At 48.2% G+C, this 16,469-nt stretch overlaps 3 protein-coding genes across 4 annotated transcripts in view; 1 reads left to right on the forward strand and 2 right to left on the reverse strand.

Annotated features, from left to right (window-relative positions):
* Positions 1-2,094, reverse strand: part of TESK2 (testis associated actin remodelling kinase 2) — a 133,105-nt gene extending 131,011 nt beyond the window's left edge. The window contains exon 1 of the mRNA XM_082687278.1: positions 1,719-2,094. The gene's annotated coding sequence lies outside the window, so the exon portion shown is untranslated. The remainder of the gene's footprint in view (positions 1-1,718) is intronic.
* A 4,651-nt stretch (positions 2,095-6,745) lies between these two features.
* On the reverse strand, positions 6,746-10,530 carry CCDC163 (CCDC163 homolog). Its single transcript, XM_082687331.1, has 10 exons — positions 9,912-10,530; positions 9,790-9,823; positions 9,424-9,611; positions 9,231-9,312; positions 8,883-9,069; positions 8,714-8,781; positions 8,343-8,410; positions 7,941-8,041; positions 7,274-7,407; positions 6,746-7,027 (listed from the first exon to the last, which is right to left on the reverse strand). The coding sequence occupies exons 1-10, from the start codon at positions 9,987-9,989 to the stop codon at positions 6,975-6,977; spliced, it is 993 nt and encodes a 330-aa protein (XP_082543457.1). The 5' UTR covers positions 9,990-10,530; the 3' UTR covers positions 6,746-6,974.
* Positions 10,531-10,600: 70 nt separating this feature from the next.
* On the forward strand, positions 10,601-15,585 carry MMACHC (metabolism of cobalamin associated C). Of its 2 annotated transcripts, none has more exons than XM_082687333.1 (4): positions 10,601-10,742; positions 12,497-12,691; positions 13,804-13,956; positions 14,676-15,585. In XM_082687333.1, exons 1-4 carry the CDS (start codon positions 10,662-10,664, stop codon positions 15,093-15,095), a joined length of 849 nt encoding a protein of 282 aa, XP_082543459.1. In that variant the 5' UTR covers positions 10,601-10,661; the 3' UTR covers positions 15,096-15,585. The 2 variants fall into 2 exon arrangements, with proteins under 2 accessions (XP_082543459.1, XP_082543460.1); XM_082687334.1 differs by having other exon boundaries at positions 10,610-10,742; positions 13,804-13,845.
* The last annotated feature ends 884 nt before the right edge of the window (positions 15,586-16,469 follow it).

Below are 16,469 nucleotides of genomic sequence, written 5' to 3' on the forward strand. Positions count from 1 at the left end.
CTCTCTTGACCCTCAAATTTACATATTCATTTTTTTAAGATTGTATTTTACTAGAAAGAGGGTGTGACAGAGCACAAGACCAGAGAGGGTGAGAGCAAGAAGTAGGTTCCCCACAGAGCAACGAGCCTGACGCAGGACTTGATTCTCAGACTCCAGGATTATAACCTGAGCCCGAGGCAGTTGCTCAAACATCTGAGCCACCCAGGTGCCCTCAAATTTATGTATTCAGTTCCAACCTCTCTCCCAATTTTCAGACCCAAATTTCCAGCAAACCACAGTAATATCTGAAAAGCACCTCAAATTAAACATATCCAAAACAAAATTCATGGCCTTCCCTCCAAACTGCTTCTTCAGGGGCACCTGGGTGGCTCAGTGGGTTAAGCCCCTGCCTTTGGCTCAGGTCATGACCCCAGGGTCCTGGGCTCCCTGCTCAGCGGGGAGCCTGCTTCTCTCTCTCTCTCTGCCTTTCTGCCTACTTATGATCTCTCTCTCTGTCAAATAAATAAATAAAATCTTGGGCGCCTGGGTGGCTCAGTAGGTTAAGCCTCTGCCTTCGGCTGAGGTCATGATGTCAGGGTTCTGGGATCGAGTTCCGCACTGAGCTCTCTGCTTGGCAGGGAGCCTGTTTCCCCTCTCTCTCTGCCTACTTGTAATCTCTGTCAAATAAATAAATAAAATATTTTAAATTAAAAAATAAAATCTTTTTTTTTTTTTTTTAATGCTTCTTCATGTTCCGTGTTACAATTAACACTACCAGTGCAGCCCAGCGGCGGAGTCAGAAACCTCCCACTACCGCTCCCAACTCTGGAAACCTCATGGAATTTAAACGTCCTAGAAGTGCATGTCATTCTCTTCATTTTCCTCCCACTATTCCAGTTCATCCCCTCTGGCCTGGATTAGCACAGTGGTTGCCTGCCTACCTAGGCTTTCTGCCTCCACACTGTCTTCACTTTCAATTCTTCCTTCACATGCTCACCAGAGCTAATCAGTCATACCAACAACCCCTTGCTTACAAAACCTTCGGTGGCTCCCCATACCTACGGAATAAAGTCCAAATTCTTCAGCAAGGTTTTCTCAGAGTTGTAAACGGAAAGGTCTTTAAATCAAACAAACATGAGTTTCGTGTTTAGCTAAATCTAAATACTGGGTTAGTCCAGAATCTTCCAAGTGTAGGGTAAAAAGAAGAGCGAAAGGGAAGGATGGGGAGAATAAGGATGAAAGAGAAGAGAAAAGAGGGGGAGGCAGTACTGTCTTGGGGCGGGGGGCGGGCAGAGTACTTTCCAACGTAAAAAGGGAAAGTTCCCAGGAAAAAGTATGTTTGAGGGAAGTAAAGTGAGGGAGTCCTGATCTCTGAGGGACGAGGAAGGTTCTCAGTGCGGAGTTGGAGCTCTCTGAAGCAAGAGTTCTTCCTGAGTCTCTGAAGTGAGAAAAGTCCCTGAGAGGACTCAAGGACCGGGTCCCTGCTACCAAGGAACTTCTAAAGCTTTCCCGGCCTCTGAGGCGAGGAAGCGGAGGTAGGGATGGGAGCTGTCCCGGGACCCTGAAGAAAGTGAAAAGGGAAGGAAAACGGATCGAGGAGTATCCCCAGCCCCTCAGAGGATCCTGGGAAGCAAAGAGGTCCTGTCGGTGCTGAGAGACCCTAGTGCCAATGCTCTGTAGCCGGGGCGCGCGGGCCAGGGCGCCCGGGGTTTGTGCCCTATGCGCTCTCTCGGCGTTACCTGAGGCGGGACTGAGCAGCCAGAGGGGTGTCTGCGCGGGCGGGAGGCGGAGGCAGCAGCAAAGTGGGAGCATAGTAGTCCTCACAGCTCCGAGGCGGCTGAGGCTCTTAGCCCGCGGAGGTGGTGGGGGTCTCTCGCGCAGAAGCAGGCGACTCGGCGGAACTAGCGGCAGCGAAGGACGAGGAGGCTACTGCCATGGCCCCGCAGTCGGGACCGTTCCCCCCCGTCTGTTTGGCGGGGCCAAGAGAATGAGCCCCGGCGAGCCTGAAAAGTGAGCTGAATCTCCAAGCAGCTCCGCAGCCGCCCGCGACTGAAACGCCTGCCCCGCCAGGCAGGGGGACTGGGGTGGGGCTAAAGGCGAGCACGCCCCTCTCCTCAAGCCTCCGAGCAGCCAATCAATCGTCAATCTTTGATAAACGAGATAGAGGAATTACCCAATTAGCACTAGGAATGCCACGTGGTATGAGGGTGGCCTCAGTAGGCGTTCGGGAAAGCCAATCAACAGCCCTCAGCGCCAACTCTGGGAGACGAAGAGAACCAATAGGAAAGAAAAGGAGGTTAAAAACAGAAGAAGCAGTGTGTTTAGGTAGGCGGAACCAAGGAGGAGGGAATACACCTGGGGGAATTCAAGTCCCCAAGCCTCCGGCGCTGGGAGGAGAGCAGTAAACACCAGAGGGAACAATCATTGGTAATTAATAAAACCAACAGAAAATGGATTCGACTGTCGCGGATTTTCGGTTGGTGAAGGGTATAGTTAAGTAAGGACTACCTGAATAAAGAAAAGATAAAAATGAACGCAGAGTCCTGCAGAACCTCAGTATAGTGGAAAAACTGATGATCAACTATTATTAGCTACCTGAGATGGTAAGAGCAATGGGTAGGGTTAAAATGCTGAGGCAACTATTAATCAAGACTGAGATTCTATTCAGTGAAACCTTCTTGGAAGAGATAACAGTTGAGCTGGCTTGAAAACTGAAGATTTTGAAAGAGCTGCATAGGGAGTAAGAATTCTGCTCAACTGTTCAACATGCACATATTTCCTTCTTCATGCTTCCCATATACCTGGACTTCAAGGTCCTCATAATCTCACGCCTGAGCAGATTGGAACAGGGCTAGAGCTCCCAATGCTAAAGCAGGCAAAGAAACACTGGAGCATGGGCCTTCTTGCACCAACCAGTACTCCCTTGGATTAGAGACAGCCTTTCAGATATCTTTAGACTTGCCTTCTACTGGAAGGGTCTTGACAGATGAGTCAGATTTGAATAGGAGCATAAGTAGTGTGCATTTCTCTGGCAATAAAGTTTAAGAAACCTGTGTATGAGTTCATTCATATGTGGAATCTAAAAAACAACGAATGAATAAACAAAAAGCATAACTGGACCCGTAAAGATAGAGAACAAACTGGGGCATCTGGGCGGCTCAGTCATTAAGCACCTGCCTTCGGCTCAGTCATGATTCCAGGGTCCCGGGATCCAGCCCTGCCTGGGGCTCCCTGCTCAGCGGGAAGACTGCTTCTCCCTCTCCCCCTCCCCCTGCTTGCATTCCCTCCCTTGCCATCTCTCTGTCAAATAAATCTTTACAAAAAGTTACAGAAAACAAACTGATGGTTGCTGGATAGGACAGGGACAAAATGAGTGAAGGGGAGTGGGAGAGACAAGCTTTCAGTTATGGAAGAAAAAGTCATGGGGCTCCTGGGTGGCTCAGTGGGTTAAAGCCTCTGCCTTCAGCTCAGGTCAGGATCCCAGGGTTCTGGGATAGAGCCCCACACCAGGCTCTCTGCTCTGAGGGGAACCTGCTTCCTCCTCTCTCTGCCTGCCTCTCTGCCTACTTGGGATCTCTCTATCAAATAAATTCTTAAAAAAAAGAAAGAAAGAAAGAAAGAAAAAGTCATGAGAATAAAAGGCACAGCATAAGGAATATAGTCAATGATATTATACTAGTGTTGTGTGGTGACAGATGGTAGCTACAACTTGTGGTGAACATACCATAATGTATAAACTTGTCCAATCACTATTGTTGTACACCTGAAACTAATGTAACATTGTGTGTCAACTACACTTAAAGAAAAAAAAATTTTTTTTTTAAAGATTATTTATTTATTTATTTATTAGACAGAGAGAGATCACAAGTAGACAGAGAGGCAGGCAGAGAGAGAGAGAGAGGAGGAAACAGTCTCCCTGCTGAGCAGAGAGCCCTATGTGGGACTCGATCCCAGGACCCTGAGATCACGACCTGAGCCGAAGGCAGCGGCTTAACCCACTGAGCCACCCAGGCACCCCAAGAAAAAATTTTTTAAAGAAAGATATGTGATAGGAGATAAGAATGGAGGTGGCTGGGTGGCACAGTGGGTTAAGCCTCTGCCTTCAGCTCAGGTCATGATCCTGGGGTCCTGGGATTGAGCCCCGCATAGGGCTCTCTGTTCAGCAGGGAGCCTGCTTCCTTTCCTCTCTGCCTTCCTATCTCTCTGCCTGCCTCTCAGCCTACTTGTGATCTCTCTCTCTGTCAAATAAATAAAAAAAAAAAAAAAAAAAAGAATGGAGGTTAAATGTGAATTGAGCTTAAATGCTTAATTTGTCCTTTCTTTTTTATGCTCTGAGAGCTGTCAAAGGTTCTTGAGCATAGTACCCTTAACGGGATACCGTTTTAGTTAGATTAATTGGTAGCTCACAGTATCTCCAGGCGCCCCTCACAGTATCTCCACAAGGAGAAAAGAAATTACCCCAGCCCAGGACCGTTGGCCCAAAGACTTTTCCCTAGCATTCTTCTGGCTAGATGTGCTGCCACCTGGTGACAGTTCAAATACCATTGTTCCACATTGCTATTGAATTTTTCTGTTGTTGAAGCCCAGGCACCCTTGCAAACCTGTCTCCCATAAAGCCAGATGCGAAGTTGATAAATAAGTACAGCTTTCTACCAAGCAGAATTGAATAATGCCATCATACCAGACATTATCATATGCCCAGTGAAAGATGTAAAAGACTGGGATTACTTGTACCTTGAGAAGGAAGATGAGTCTTAATGGTATTTAGTTTTTTGAACAAGTTCTGTTTGAGCCAAGTTTGATCTCTACCATTCCACTCTCAGCAATCTCTTTCTTCTTTTAAGATTTATGTATTTATTTGAGAGAGAGAGTTGGGCAGGGGGAGGGAGAAAATCTCAAGCCGACTCCTCCCTTAATCCCAAGACCTTGAGATCATGACCTGAGTGGAAATCAAGAGTTAGAAGCCTGACCCCCTAAACCACCCAGGTGCCCCTCAGCAATCTCCTTAATACTGAGGAAAAGGAACCAAGGAATGCCTTAGGTATCAAAGGTCCACTCATTGTGACCTGTCTGCTAGTTAGGCCAAGGCCTTAAATATGGGATATATATATAAGAGGAAGTGGCTCCTACCGACTCATTTCAGCCTTTTATTATGCTTTTATTTCAGATAATTGTTTCCTCTTCCCAGCTAGATGGAGCTAAGAGCTAGGACCCTTATGAGCCCACTGCATATCTTAGCTGAGGGCAAATACACACCAGGGCTGGTATGTATTATGCTCAATAAATATCCACTGGGTGGATAAATGGCATTATCCTTTGTCTATATTTAGCAGTGGAAGAGAACTCATGAGATCTTAGTGGGATACTGCTACTTCTAAGGAAATTTTAAGACTGCATTGTCCAGAATACAAACTCCAGGTAAGGTGAAAGTAAAGCTGCCCTTAGTCTACATAGAAAGATATACTTCCCAGGAAGCAACCCAGTGATGAAGGATTAGAACCAATAACCACAAGGCCTAGTTTGTTTTTTTTTGTTTTTTTTTTTTAATTTTATTTATTTGTCATAGAGAGAGAAGCGAGAGCAAGCACAGGCAGACAGAGTGGCAGGCAGAGGCAGAGGGAGAAGCAGGCTCTCTGACGAGCAAGGAGCCCGATGTGGGACTCGATCCCAGGACGCTGGGATCATGACCTGAGCCGAAGGCAGCCGCTCAACCAACTGAGCCACCCAGGCGTCCCAAGGCCTAGTTTTTTAATATAATAGGAAATATCAGAGTACATCACTCCTAGTGATTCAATGAGTATTATATCATGAAATTTGGTCACACATGGGTGGTTCAATCAGTTAAGCATCTGCTTTCTGCTTGGGTCATGATCTCCGAGTCCTGGGGTTGAGTCCCAAGTCAGGCTCCCTGCTCCACAAGGGGTCTTCTTCTCCCTCTCCCTCTGTGCTCGCCCACACACTCTCTCTCTCAAATAAATAAAATCTTTTTAAAAAAAAATCATGAAATTTCTTTCATTTGGTAAATATACATGTATATACTTATTAAATGATATACATGTATATATTTACTACAATGTAAACTGTATTTCTTAGTGGAGGTCACAGCCCAATAATTCTTTTTTTCTTTTTTAACATTTTATTTATTTATTCAACACAGAGAGAGAGATCACAAGTAGGCAGAAAGGCAGGCAGAGAGAGAGGAGGAAGCAGGCTCCCCGCTGTGCAGAGAGTCCGACTCAGGGCTTGATCCCAGGACCCTGAGATCACGACCTGAGCCGAAGGCAGAGGCTTAACCCACTGAGCCACCCAGGTGCCCCACAGCCAAATAATTCTAAAAGCCACTGGATTAGAGGCAGAAACTGGAAGAAAAGAGACAGGAAACTGCTACAGAAATGTAAGCTGGGTTGGGCTGCTGAAGCTGAGGAGGTATGGTGGGACTGAAGTAAGCCTTAAGAGGCAGAAGCTGGAGATGAGAAGAGGAAGCCTCCTACTACTCAGGTCCAGGGCCTACCTGAATGCCTTGCTCTCCTCTGCATCCCTACAGCAATACTGCCCCAGAGCACTGTCCTACCTCATCCTACCCACCAGAACGGGAGCTCTCATTTCCTTCCAAGTTCCACTGAGCGCAGGGTTTGAACTCAGAAGGTATAGCTATAAATATCTATGAACTTGGATCTCAGAGAGAGATGGCAGGAAGCAGTCAAGTAGCAGGAGGAAGAAAAGGTATAGTATCCCATGTAGGTGCTGACTCACAAAAGATATCAGGAAGGGTTAAAACATTTTATTGCAGCTGGTGGCCAAGGATGGACAGGCAGTGACAAGCCCCAGTAAGGAGGGCAAATACTAGCTAGATCAAGAGAGGAGAGGTAGAGGGGGCCAGAAACAGGGCCTTGGAGGGGAAAAGTGAGCAAAACTACTCATACAAGTCATTACAGGTCACTCAGGAACATTGTGAGGCCCTTAAAGAAGAGGTTCTCCTGCTCAAGGCTCTGGGCCTAGAGCTGTAAGCTGCTGGGCTCCAGTTTAGAAAGTGTGCTCCTCTGAAGATCTAAGAGAGAAAAGGAAGAGAAAACAAACCATCAGCAAGCACTATAATACATACCGAATTAAGCCCTGTGCCCGCCTGATGAGGAGGAACATACAGGTTTAACTTGGGATAAGTAATAACAGAGGATGATGGATCCACAAAAAAAGAGGCAGAGACTCCATTCTACCCAGTACCAAAAAATTAGGCAGCAGACACCCATGAACCTTCAGATTCAGATTCACCCACACCTAGGATCCCTGCCCTTACCTCTACCTAGCTTCCTTAAATGTTCCCAGCTACTGTAACTGTCCGGAAGACTGACTTCAGAGCGAGATGAAGAAAGAGACATGGCGAAGGTGGCAGCCACAGGCAGGTTAGATTGGAAGATGTGAACGGAAGTCCTGGAAAGAGAAACAATCATAGGCAGAGATGGTGACTGTAGGACAAGGGGACCCTCCCAGCACAGAACTGTCCTCGATCCTGAGGCCAGAACTCCGGTCTCCTCCCTCTTCATCCTCTAAACATATGAAGATACCTCAGTGACCCTGTATCAAGTAAAGAATGCCCAGTATTATCTTTATGGGCTGAAACCCAGACACTCATACACCCCCACCAACCAATGTCAAATCTAGGATAGTTGAGGAGTGCCTGAATGGCTCAATCCATTGAGCATCTGACTCTTGATTTCAGCTTGGGTCATGATCTTGGGGTTGTGGGATCGAGCTCCACACTGGGCTGTGCACTCAGCACAGTCTGCTTGAGATTCTCTCTCTCCTTTTGCCTGTCCCCTGCTCATGCTCTCTCTCTCTCTCATTCTCTCCCAAATAAATAAATAACATCTTTTTAAAAATCTACAATAACTAAATATTGGTTCCCAATGCCTGGCCTCTGAGACAAATCCCTTCCACTTCCACAAACACCCATATCCCCTGACCTGTGGAGGTTGTGCTCACGCTGGACATCCTGTGCCTCTGTCCTGGCAGCCTCCAGGGTATGACCCTTGCCCTCCTGGCCACTTTGCAGCTGCTCCAACATCTGCCAGACCACAGACCCAGGTAGGCCCAAACCTCTCCCTCTCCAGGAATAATAACCCTCCCCACCACTGGCATATGCAGCACACATGGAACTCTCATGTGGGCAATGACAGTTTCTCAACCTGGAGAAGAGGGCTTGGGAAGAAGAGTTTTGGAGAGAGATAGAGTCAGCACAAGGAAAAGAGAAACAGACAAGGGTGGAAAAGAGTATCCTGGCCTGCTTACAGATCAGAATAGAAAGAGAAGAAAGGAAGGGGCCTCCACAGGGAAATATGAAGAGATAGGTCCAATCCTAGCCCTACCTTTGAGCTGTGGGCCTGAGCTTGCTGCCCCTCAGCCATCTGTTTCAGCAGCAGCTCCTGGTGCTGGCCTTCAGATGAGAGAAAAATGTAAGGAAGCTATTCTCCAACTTCTTTCCCTTCCCCTCCATGCCTTGTGCCCAGCCCGGTGCTGAAAACTGAGACGGAGCATTCTGGTGTAACTACTGGGAAACTTCCAAGCTGACTGGGGAGACTAGACTCACACCACGGAGGCAAGACAAAACACTTGGCCAGACTTCTGAGCATCTCAAGCAATCAAAGCTACGGCCACTTATTGGGATAGCAAAAAGACCCTCCAGAAAAGAGAAGAGGTGAATTTGTACCTACCCCCAATCTTTTAATCTTTTACTCACTCAGCTGGTCCCTCAGAAGCTTCAGCTCCTCCCGAAGAACCTCTGACTCCTCCCACAGGAGTTGCCGCCTGCACAGATGACAGCAGAGTCATCCTAAAGCCAATCAACAAGCCCAGAGGACACTACCAGGAGTTAGAGGCCTGAAGGAGAGAACTTGCCCATCACATACTCATTCTGCAGTTCTTGGCGAAGGCCACTAGAAGCACTGCACTTTCGTGGTCCTGTTTGTATTTGGGCTTGGGCCTGTTCCTGCACCTGGCTTCGAAGAACCTGTAATTCCCTTCTCAGCCCCTCCAGGCGTTGCTCCAGGAGGAGGGCTCTCCGCTCTGGGCCCCCCTGCAGCAACTTTAGTGAAGCTGTAGAGGGACAAGTTAAGTGTCAGCCCTTCTGAGAGCTTTGTACAAGAGCCCAGACACTCCACTTGCAAATCAAGACACAAGTAAGTGCAAAGGTGTGTAACAAAACAGTGTGCATACATAATGAGCTATCCATATGAAAAAAATAACTGGCCAGATACCTTCCAGAGCACAGATCTGATACTTCTGCTGCTCCTGCTCTTCCAGCAGCCCCCGCACAGCCTGCCTTAGTGCCTCAGTCACCTACCCAGGCAAGAAAAACTACATGAGCTACTATGTAAAGGACTTCCCCAATCCCTGATATCCTCATCTCATACAAACACCACATATAAAACCTAGAAGTCCCTGCTTTACCTGAGCCTGGGATTGAAGCTGGGATCGCAGAATACTAACTTCATCCCGGAGAGAAATTGTTCTGTGGGCCTCAGCCCAACTCAGCTTCTCTGGAACAAAGAGAGTCTCTAGACCCCAAGGCTGTCGAGTTTGGACTCCAGTCTGCGGAGGCAAGTGATGAGGGGAAATCCAGGTCCCAGCCAGGTCTCCTGTTGAGGGAGTAAGTAAGGGACAATTTTGAGGCCTATCTTTGGGGGGGAAAACAGATGTCTGTTCAGGAAAGAAACCCGTTGGAATCTGGAAGGAATAGTGAATGGTACAGGCACTAGAGAAAGGCAGAACCTGGAAAGAGAAAAGGCTAGAGGGTAGCAAAGGGACAACACTTACCTGCTGTGGAGACTCCAAGAGGATACAGCCGCTGCTACAAAAGAAACAGATGCACAGACCAATAAGCTCTGAGTGTCCCTAAACCCAAAACTCCAAATGGGGGCCCTCAGGCGCCCCCTCACCTTAATCCTGGCCACATTTCCATCAGTAGCATTGAGAAGTGTGTCGAGGTGCTCAGACCAGCTCAGGCTCCTACTCATAACCTTTGGCGAGGCTGCGTCCTGGCGTCTTGTGCCCTTGCTCTCCCAGCTCAGAATACCCGAAGCACAGCCCGGTAAAGCCACACGTGAGAGAGTGGGTATCGGGGATGTAATACTAAAGGTATCAGGTCAAAAGTGGGACTAGTCAAGGGAACGGCGCTTGGGGAAACTAGGGGGAAAGCGAAATACTCTGATACGCAGATATCAGGTGAGAGTTGAGAGTGCCGAATCTTGGTCGAGACCACTCCAGATCCAAGACACAGGCGTCATCGCGCCGAACCATGCAACAACTACAGGCGCCACCCGGTTCAAACACTCCTTACAGACCCGGGAAGCGCGACTTCGGACTTGTAGTCGCACTGCCACTTGGGAAACTGAGTTCGTCTCTCACGGAGACAACCCGCGATAGAGGCTACCGAACTACGTTTTGCAAGCGACACGAACACTCAAACCCTGAAGCTTGCCGGGAAACCGAGGCTTTTGGATTCTGTAACTGTTGCTCTCAAGGACCATGTGAACTACATATCCCAAGATGCATTGCACCAAGCCAACGCTATCCCGCTGCTGGTCCCAGTCTTTCCTGGGAAATGGAGTCCAAAGTACCTCGAACTTAACGGACCAGGTTATCCTCAAGACTCCATTCCCCAGCAAGCTCTGCGCGTAGCGTGAGCTATGGAGCCGCAGGTCGCAGAACTGAAGCAGAAGATCGAGGACACGTTGTGCCCTTTTGGCTTCGAGGTTTACCCCTTTCAGGTTGGTTCATCCCTCCTGCCGTGCTGGGCGACGTGTATGATTGGCCTGGGTGCTACCGGCGTGACCCCGAGTCTTTTGGTCCTTCCCGAGCTCCCCTGGCCCTATGTCCCTCTGACCTACCGGGACAGGGTGTTAGCCGTGACTCCATTTAAAAAAAGTAGAGAAACGGTCGCACCTTTGTCCTTTTACGCCCATATAATGCCATACTGATAAATGGGAGAAACATAATCTAGTGATTTTGTGGTCCTGTCACCTCCATATTCAGAGGAAAAAGTGACCTCTGGAGCCAGTCACTTTAGAAGCTTCCTGAAGGAATTAGGATAGGGCAAGGCCTGGAAGTTTTGCGTAGCTAACATTAGACCATCTGAGGAGGAAAGGGCATTCCTGTTGTTGAACAAGCAAACAATCGGCTGGTTTGTTCATCTACCAACAGAAGAATAATTCATGATGTTGCCAATCACCAGCCCTGGGCTTGATACATAAACTGTGCACTTACCTGACACAGAAGTCTGGCACCACCACCTACCTACTCTTGTTTACATAGATCCATTTCCCCCTTATCCAGTGACCCCTGTACTAAGCTGTGTGCTTGTACAAAGCTAAATCAACTCAGCTTGAGCCCTTTGCCTGATGCTTAAGAGCAGCCCACTCCCACCCCTTCCACTGAGTGGCCCACAGCAGTGCTGGAAGAGGTAGGTTGGGTCTAGCTTAAGGACTAATCAGAAAAAATGGAGTTGAGCTACATGAGAAAAGAAGGACGGACGATTATGTATATCCCAAATATCAGGAACAGCTTGAGTAAAGGTGTGGAGGTAGTGGTGGATGGCCATCCAGATATGGAGAGAGTGAGAATGACTGGTGGGTTAGGTAGACATGGGTGGGTAATGGGAATTACTGTACTGAACAGAGCCAGTCATCTGGGCTCCTACTTCTTACCCTTTCCCTCCCCCACATCCAGTCACACACCAAGACTTTTGGAATCTGTCACCTGAATCTCCCTAATCCATTCCCTTCCTTCTAACCCCTCTGTGCTCTGGTGGTCCAGGCCAGGATTCCTCACTTGGGTTACTGCAGTAACCTGCTTGCTGTTATTCTGCATGCAGTCCATCCTCCACACTGTAACCAGATCTTTCTAAAACTAATCATGTCTGTTTACTCCTTAAGTCTTTGATGGCTAGCCCTTTGTCACCAAATTAGACCCATATTCCTTAAATTGGTACTCTAGGCCAGTCATAATCTCATGCCTACTGATCTATCCTCCCCTTTCTTGCTCCCCTTCACTTCCATCAAACTGGACAATCTGCTGTTTTCCAAATATGCCCTTTTTGCATGTCTTTGCTAATCCTGTGACCTCTGTTTATAACCTATAATGGATTCGCCCCCCCCCCCCCCCCCCCGCCATCATTCTGTCAGATTCCTTCCTACCCTTCAAAACAGCTTCCAAGAAGCTTTTTCTAATTTAACAGGACCCTTATCTGGTCCGGTCATTGCACTAATTGCGGTATAATTTCTTTTGGTTCCTAGTTGTTCATGAATGTTCTGCCTCTCTATTCCAAATTCCCTGTCATATTCCCCCATGGAGAAGTCCCCCTATAAATACACATCACTCAGGATCAGTACAAATACATTGACTAAATGAATGAAATGGAGCCTGAGGCAAAATGTAGGAGGCCTTGAATGCTAGGATGAGGTAGAGGCCTAGCAGAGGCCTAAATTGGCTCTCCTGTGTGGCCTGAATTTTCTCTCTATTCCAGGTGGCATGGTATAATGCACTCCTGCCTCCAGCCTTCCACCTAACCCTGCCAGGACCTACCCTGGCCTTCCTAGTACTCAGCACACCCGCCATGTTTGACCAGGCCCTCAAACCGTTCCTGCAGAGCTGCCACCTCCAACGACTGACTGACCCTGTGGACCAATGTGTGGCCTACCACTTGGGCCGAGTTAGAGAGGTGAGCAAGGCTCTTATATTCCCCCAGCTTCCAAACCTGTAGCTGCTTCCAGCTCCTCTAAGCTCACTGCAGGACTAGACCTACATAGACCCAAGAGCCACTTCCCAGATAGAAGGATATCCGAAAACCATCCCTGACATTACGATCTCTCCCCATTCTGCTTTCTTACCCCCGTTTCAGCCACCTACTTCTAGCAATCCCCAGGTCTGGAATCAATCTCATTCATCCTACTCAGATGGGCAATTGATTATATGACCCTCAAACCAGAGTTCTCTTGGCCTCCCAATGAAATAGGAATAAGCCCAGCATCTGCCAAGCAGCTCTCACCCCTTTGCCCTAAACCTGAAGTATTTCCCCACCACACATGTGCACCTACATATACATATACATATACATACATTGTATCTCCCTGAAGTTGGGCCAAGTCTTCATCCACACTGGGACTCTGGAAGGCAGAGACCAGTCACCCCTCATTAATAAATTTTTGTTTAAAAATTTATTTTAGAGGGACGCCTGGGTGGCTCAGTTGGTTGAGCAGCTGCCTTCGGCTCAGGTCATGATCCCAGCGTCCTGGGATCGAGTCCCACATCGGGCTCCTTGCTCAGCAGGGAGCCTGCTTCTCCCTCTGCCTCTGCCTGCCATTCTGTCTGCCTGTGCTCGCTCTCTCCCCGCCTCTCTCTCTGATAAATAAATAAAATCTTTAAAAAAAAAAAAAAAAGATTTATTTTAGAGAGTGTGCAGAGGGAAGGGGCAGAGGGAGAGAGCATCTCAAGTGGACTCTGTGCTGAGGGTGGACCCTGACACAGAGGGTTGTCTCCTGACCCTCAGAGATCAGAGTTGAAACTGAGAATATGACACTCAACCAACTGCACCACCTAAGTGCCCCAGCCCCTCATCATAGAAGCTTCTGAATAAGACCTTATTTCCTTTCAAATGTGGACCCTCCTGGACAGATCATGTTCTTCACAGTGGACCTCTGCAGCCACTCAAGTTTAAGGTCATGCTTTAACTTCAAATGATTTCTGAGGACAGGACCTTAACACAAGTAAGAGCTTTCTGGGGCAAAGTCATGATTCTTTTCATGCTGAAATGAGCTTCCATCTCTATCCCAGAATCTCCCAGAGTTGCAAATCGAAGTCATCGCTGACTATGAGGTACACCCCAATCGGCGCCCCAAGATTCTGGCCCAGACTGCAGCTCATGTGGCAGGGGCTGCTTACTACTACCAACGAAAGGATGTGGAGGCTGACCCCTGGGGGGACCAGGTCAGAGGGCAAGTATGAATGCGTAGGGACTGGGAGAAAATAGTGAAGGCCCCTCAAGATACCAACTCTTAACATTTCTCTCCTGGGTAAGGGATTTGGTAGACACAGTACCAGAGAAAGATGTCAGGAATTGGTGTCCAGATGTCAGGAATTGGTGTCCGGATGGCAGGTCGGTCAGGAGCCAGACACCACATGCTTTCTGGAGCCTACCTGGAGCCCATCAGCTCAGAGAACCTAGGCTGTTCTTAAAAATCTGGTTACAGGATGGGTTAGAGCAGTGATTAGAAGATCAGTGGGGAGGGGCGCCTGGGTGGCTCAGTGGGTTAAGCCTCTACCTTCGGCTCGGGTCATGATCCCGGGGGCCTGGGATCGAGTCCTGCATGGGGCATGATCCCGGGGGCCTGGGATAGAGTCCTGCATGGGGCTCTCTGCTCAGCAGGGAGCCTGCTTCTCCTCATCTCTCTCTCTGTCTCTCTGCCTATTTGTGATCTCTCTGTCAAATAAATAAATAAAATCTTAAAAAAAAAAAAAAAAAAAAAGATCAGTGGGGAGACTGGGAAGCTAAGGAGGGTGGCTCAGTTTAAGGAATGCACCTTCCTCATGGCCACAGTAAGGTCATGAGAAGGGTGATCTGGGAGAGGAAATGGGGGAGCCCAGCTCTAAGAGAGGTTCAATGTGGAATCAGTGTTGACCTTGCTTTTTTTTTAACCCTCTTCCAGCACATATCAGGTGTGTGCATACACCCCCGATATGGGGGCTGGTTTGCCATCAGAGGAGTGGTGCTCCTGCCAGGAATACAGGTGCCAGATCTGCAACCCACAAAGCCTCTGGACTGTGTACCTAAAAGAGCTGACCGAATCACCTTGCTTGAAGGGTTTAATTTCCACTGGCGTGACTGGACATACCGGGATGCTGTGACACCACAGGAGCGCTACTCAGAAGAGCAGAAGGCTTACTTTTCCACTCCACCTGCCCAACGTTTAGCCTTCTTGGGCTTGGCCCAGCCCTCAGAGGATCCTAGCTCTAGGCCTGCTGAACTACCTTTTACAGTACTCAGACCCAAAAAACCCCAGAATCCCAGCAGAGCCCAGGGCTGGCTCAGCTCCCGTGTCTCACCACCAGCATCCCCTGGCCCTTGACATCCTCCCTCCCCAGATCCCTACTGATAAGTGGTACTTGCTGGGACTTGTTTTGCTTTTCGGCAAGGCAAGGTTTAATTTTAGGTATATTCTTGATAGAAGAATTACAGAGATCTTCAATGAAGATAAGGCTCAGAATTTAGTCAAAACAAATTAAAACACCCAGAATTCCCACCTGGTTTGGAATATGGATTATTCCTGTGTAGCATTTCTCTACAATGCTCCAAAATGCTACTTGTTATAAAGTCTTGGGGGCACCTGGGTGGCTCAGTATGTTGAATGTCTGCCCTCAGCTTAGGTCACAATCCTGGGGTCCTGGAATCAAGCCCCATATTTGGTTCCCTGCTCCTCAGGGAGACAGCTTCTCCCACTCTGACCCTCCCCCCACAATCTTAAAACCGGCTTTCTAAAGGGTTATCACTCACTAATAGCATCTGCCCCGTAGGCTTTTTGTAGATAATGAATAAATACATGTAAAGCACTTCTGAAACAATGTCTGGCTTATTCAAGAGGGGGGGGGCCGGGGGCATGCCTGGGTGGCTCAATGCGTTAAGCCTCTGCTTTCAGCTCATGATCCCATTGTCAGGCTCTCTGCTCAGCAGGTAGCCTGCTTCACCCTCTGCCTACTGCTCTGCCTGTGATTTCTGTATCAAATAAAATCTTAAAAAAAAAAAAGTGGTGTCAAGAGGCGCCTGGGTGGCTCAGTCTAAGCGTCTGCCTTTGGCTCAGGTCAGGATCCAGGGTCCTGGGATCGAGCCCCAAATGAGCAGGAAGCCTGCTTCTCCCTCTCTGGCTCTGTCAAGTCAATCTTTTTTAAAATTTTTTTTTTCTTTGAAGTGTTAATCTTTGAATGCCCAGGCAATCCTGTACTGCTGCTTAGAGAGGTCTTGCTTGGATAAAGAATAGACTCAAGTAGCTGACAGGTTTCTAGTTAAGAGTTCAGAATACACAACAGACCGTTCTCTCCTCCTTAGCCGCAAGGGCTCAGAAGGCACCCACCTTCTCCCCAAACATCCCTCCCTCCCTCCCTCAGGACAATAAGGGCCAAAAAAGGCCTACCTTCAAATCAAAGCTAGGATCCAAAGCAACTTAAATGCTCAGCACTGTGGGTTTTTAAATTTTTTGTTTTTAAGATTTTGAGAGCAAGCAAGCATGCAGCATTAGCAGGGAGCCCAACAGGGCACTTGATCCCAAGACCCTGGCACCATGAGTAGAGTCTCAAGAGACACACACCCCTGAGCGACCCAAGTATCCCAACACTGCTTTTCATACAGAAAACTTTACCCTATGAACACTAGGCATCTGTTTCCCTCCCCCTTTTAGTTTCAAAGCCTCTACTTCTGATCTTTCATAAACCCAGTACCAGGGTTTATG

This window comes from Mustela nivalis (genome assembly GCF_964662115.1).
Source record: "Mustela nivalis genome assembly, chromosome: 10".
Lineage (NCBI taxonomy): Eukaryota > Metazoa > Chordata > Mammalia > Carnivora > Mustelidae > Mustela > Mustela nivalis.